This window comes from Fulmarus glacialis, unplaced genomic scaffold (genome assembly GCF_000690835.1).
Source record: "Fulmarus glacialis isolate BGI_N327 unplaced genomic scaffold, ASM69083v1 scaffold6435, whole genome shotgun sequence".
Classification (NCBI taxonomy): Eukaryota; Metazoa; Chordata; class Aves; order Procellariiformes; family Procellariidae; genus Fulmarus; species Fulmarus glacialis.
Window position 1 is genome coordinate 21,903 of NW_009213593.1, and position 3,542 is coordinate 25,444.

Genomic DNA, 3,542 nt, shown 5'->3' on the forward strand with positions numbered 1-3,542 from the left:
AATAAAATAATTCCAATTTAAAGTCATCTAAAGTTGAAAAGATTTTGAAGGAGTTCAGTTTTCCATCTCAGAAATAAACAGAACTTTAAATTGCTAGCAATAGCATAACATAAACTTTTATAATAGAAGTTATCCAGTTCATAAACTCCTTATTTAAACACCTGCATGAATCTTACAGTTGTTACTTTAGAATTACTGAGCAAAAAGTTCTTCTCAGCATCAATACTACATATTCTAGCTAAATATTTATCAAATACATTAATGTTGCACAAAGTCTCCCCCAGTAAAAACCCGAGAGTATAAGGAGGTGACAGAATCCTCCAAGAACTGGGCTGCTATGTCATGGCTCGCAGATTATTGTAAAGAATATTAAAATAACCTAGCAGATCTCATAATCGGTGGTAAAAGACATTTGATTAGTCTGAATGATGAAGCTACATCCAGAAGAAATACAAGATAGATTCCCCATTGTGATCACTATGTCCTCCTTCTCATTATCAGTTCTGTTACGCAAAACACCAGCACGAAAAAACTTCCACTCCGTGCTGAAAATGGAACTGCAGACACTTCGCTAGCAGGAGGCATCGTGCAGCCACTCTAGCTTTGCTTACCATCTGTCGAGCATCCACTGGTGCCATCGCTGGAACAATAACGCATTTCAATCCTTTGCCTTCCCACCTCTAGTAAATTTGGGTCAGGCAAGCGCGCTTTGCAGGTGTATCGGAAACGTTGTTCATAGTGGCCACCGTTGTCTGAAATATTGACTGGGGTCCAAGGCGTCCAAGGAGTTGTCTTTTTTAACTCCGGACAGGCGTTGGTGTTACAAGGCTGATATTCCTGAAAGAAAATGGTCATAATGAGTATAATCATTAAATATGACTTAAAAAAAAAACCACAAACGCTCAAAACAGACAAAAAGCCAACCAATAAAACAGCCTCTGATATTTTTCCCAGCATTTCTAATAGCAGTGATCATCCATAAACTTTTAATTCCAATTTCAAACTGAAAGTGTTTTTTTCTGCTTCAAGGCAAGCACAGCATCACACTGCTAAAAGCAATAATATACTAGTACAAATTAGATCTATTACATCCATAAAAACAGTAAGCTGAAGACTATAAGTACCATGATAAAGTGCATCCTTTATAAATTAATAGCCCCAAATAAGGTGTAGCTAAATATGTTAAAGCTTTTAATTAAGACGAAATCTGATAAACTGCAAGTACAAGACACAAACCAGCAAATAATTCCTTGGTAAAATCTAATGGCATACGAATAATTGTACATTGCTTACGTATTACAAGGGGACAATGGACAAAAAATGTTTTCTGTTACAGAATCTGGCTCCCTGAGGTGCACGTTACCCATAGCTCCAGCATTGCTAAACCTATCCTCAGAAGCAAATTCCCTGTGGACTGATATGCATCAAAAGGAACAGACCACACCTAAGAAACAAATGCAGAATTGCCAATATTCTCAAGCCACACAACCTATGTCTTCTGATGAGTATCATCAAGATCTGTAGCTCCTGCCCATTCATTTCCCAGAGCACAATACGCTTCATCTGATGCAAGTGCTTTGTAAACTATATGGATGAAATTAAACAACCATTAAATATCAGAATGAATTCACACTGACAAATTATTAAAGACAAGAAGAAATAGGCATCAGTGGGACAATTTTAAAATGATCTCTCTACCTCTGACCTCTTAGAGAGTTACCCAGCGGAGGGTACCTTCTGAAAAGGAGCCTACTAAAGTTTGTGATTCCACTAAATACTAAAAAATATGGACACAACAGAAAAAATGGTTTTATCACATAGTATAACCTCCTCCTTCTATAACCCCTACCCCAGCTGATACCACCATGTTCCAACAACCAATAGATTACCTGTTCCTCTCCTTCCCATGGTGATAATAGCCTTTTTCTCTCATACTTTCCTCAGTCCACACTACCTCTTCCCTCAGATGGTCTAACTCATTCACATATCCAATTAGGCTGAGAGCAATTGCTCTCAACCTATATTTTGGTTTAGAGGCTGTGTTGCTATTTCAGATCTAAAAGAAGCTTCTTTGAAAGCTTTTCTAATTTTTCCATCTATTAAGAGTTGGAAAAAAAATATTCCCCAGAAACCCCTGCCCCACTAACACAGCAAGGCACCGGAGAACCCAGCTCTATGTTGAAGGCTCTCACATTCTGAGGCCAGGTGGAGGTGTGACAAACTTCCTGGTTTCATAGTTTTGTGGTACTTCAGGCAAGAAAGAGCTCTTACCCCAAAGACTTCAGCTGGACTACTGCTCACTCCTCAAGGCTGTGCAAAGTCCCTTCCCACCTTAACACCTGGTGATCACTACAACGGTGACCACATGAGTCATACTCAGGGATCATCTATGAAAGAGGATCCCTTTAGAGCACAGAGAACTGGATCAACCTTCCCGGGATCTGAGTTTCAGCCTTGGCTGGTTTCTGGATCAGAGGACAGCAACGAACAAGCAAACTATCTGGTCCTGTGTACAGCAGGGGAAGTAATTTCTTCATGACTCTCTAGGCAACTGTTTAAATCATGTATAGTTTAGACTGAGGACAGAACACGTACGACTATTCTCCTTGCAGCACATGAACTGTAAAAAGGAAATCATAAAATTAACAGATCCCAGCAACAGCCAGAACCACCCTGCTTGCTATCCCAACTGGCTATTCAGCTCCGATGTGCAGTCCCCTCCCGCAGCTGGATTACAGTGCGTCTTTTAGCAAGAGCACTCTGTCTTTCCCTCTTTTTTTTTTAAAGATGTCTAGCACTGATGAGTCTATCACCTCCCCGCATCAGCTGTTCCACTATTCAGTAATCCTCAAAGCTAACAAATTGCAAGTTAATTCAAGGCTGCATTTTCCCCTTAATTTAATTTTCCAGTCACTGAATTTTGCTGCACCTTTATCAACGATACTGAAAGCGTTCCTTGTCCCATACCTACAAACAAATTTTCCATGCCCAAGTAACCCACACATAATGATAAACTAAGCTGAACTTCTTAAAGCTACATAGGATATAAACCTGATCTCCAGGTCCTGTGCATCCCTGTGTCTTCCTTTTGCCCTATTTCCTTATTTTCCTTAAGACTGGACACCAAAAATTGACTTGGCACTCTAGAAGCAATCTTATCAATACAGCATGCAGAGGCAATCATGACCCTGTTCCACTTGACAGTGTGACTTTAATACATTATTGCATTAGTGCTTTCTCCTTCCACAACATTGCACAAAGAGCTTAAGTAGACCCAATTATCTTTGATAACCTGTCCTTCTCTAAATCACGGCTTCACAACTACTTATAGTTTCCTATCCCACACAAGAGGCTGGTGTTTGGCAATATTAAAACATGTCTTATTAGCTTCTGCAATTATCTAGCATATTATTTACTACCTCAACAATCTCTGTCATGGTCAAGCTTTACTGAAGATGTCTGTGCTGGTTTTGGCTGGGATAGAGTTAATTTTCTTCACAGTAGCTAGTACGGGGCTGTGTTTTGGATTTGTGCTGGAAAGA

General features: G+C 39.7%; 1 protein-coding gene across 1 annotated transcript in view; it reads right to left on the bottom strand.

The window, feature by feature from the left end:
- LOC104077118 (semaphorin-5A {ECO:0000250|UniProtKB:Q13591}-like) overlaps nucleotides 1-3,542 on the bottom strand; it is a gene marked incomplete at its 3' end in the record, with an annotated part of 28,710 nt that overhangs the window by 19,516 nt on the left and 5,652 nt on the right. Inside the window, exons 2-3 of the mRNA XM_009578236.1 lie at nucleotides 1,364-1,444; nucleotides 612-837 (exon numbers count right to left, since the gene is read on the bottom strand). Of these exons, the coding sequence (XP_009576531.1) occupies nucleotides 612-837; nucleotides 1,364-1,444 (307 nt within the window). The remainder of the gene's footprint in view (nucleotides 1-611; nucleotides 838-1,363; nucleotides 1,445-3,542) is intronic.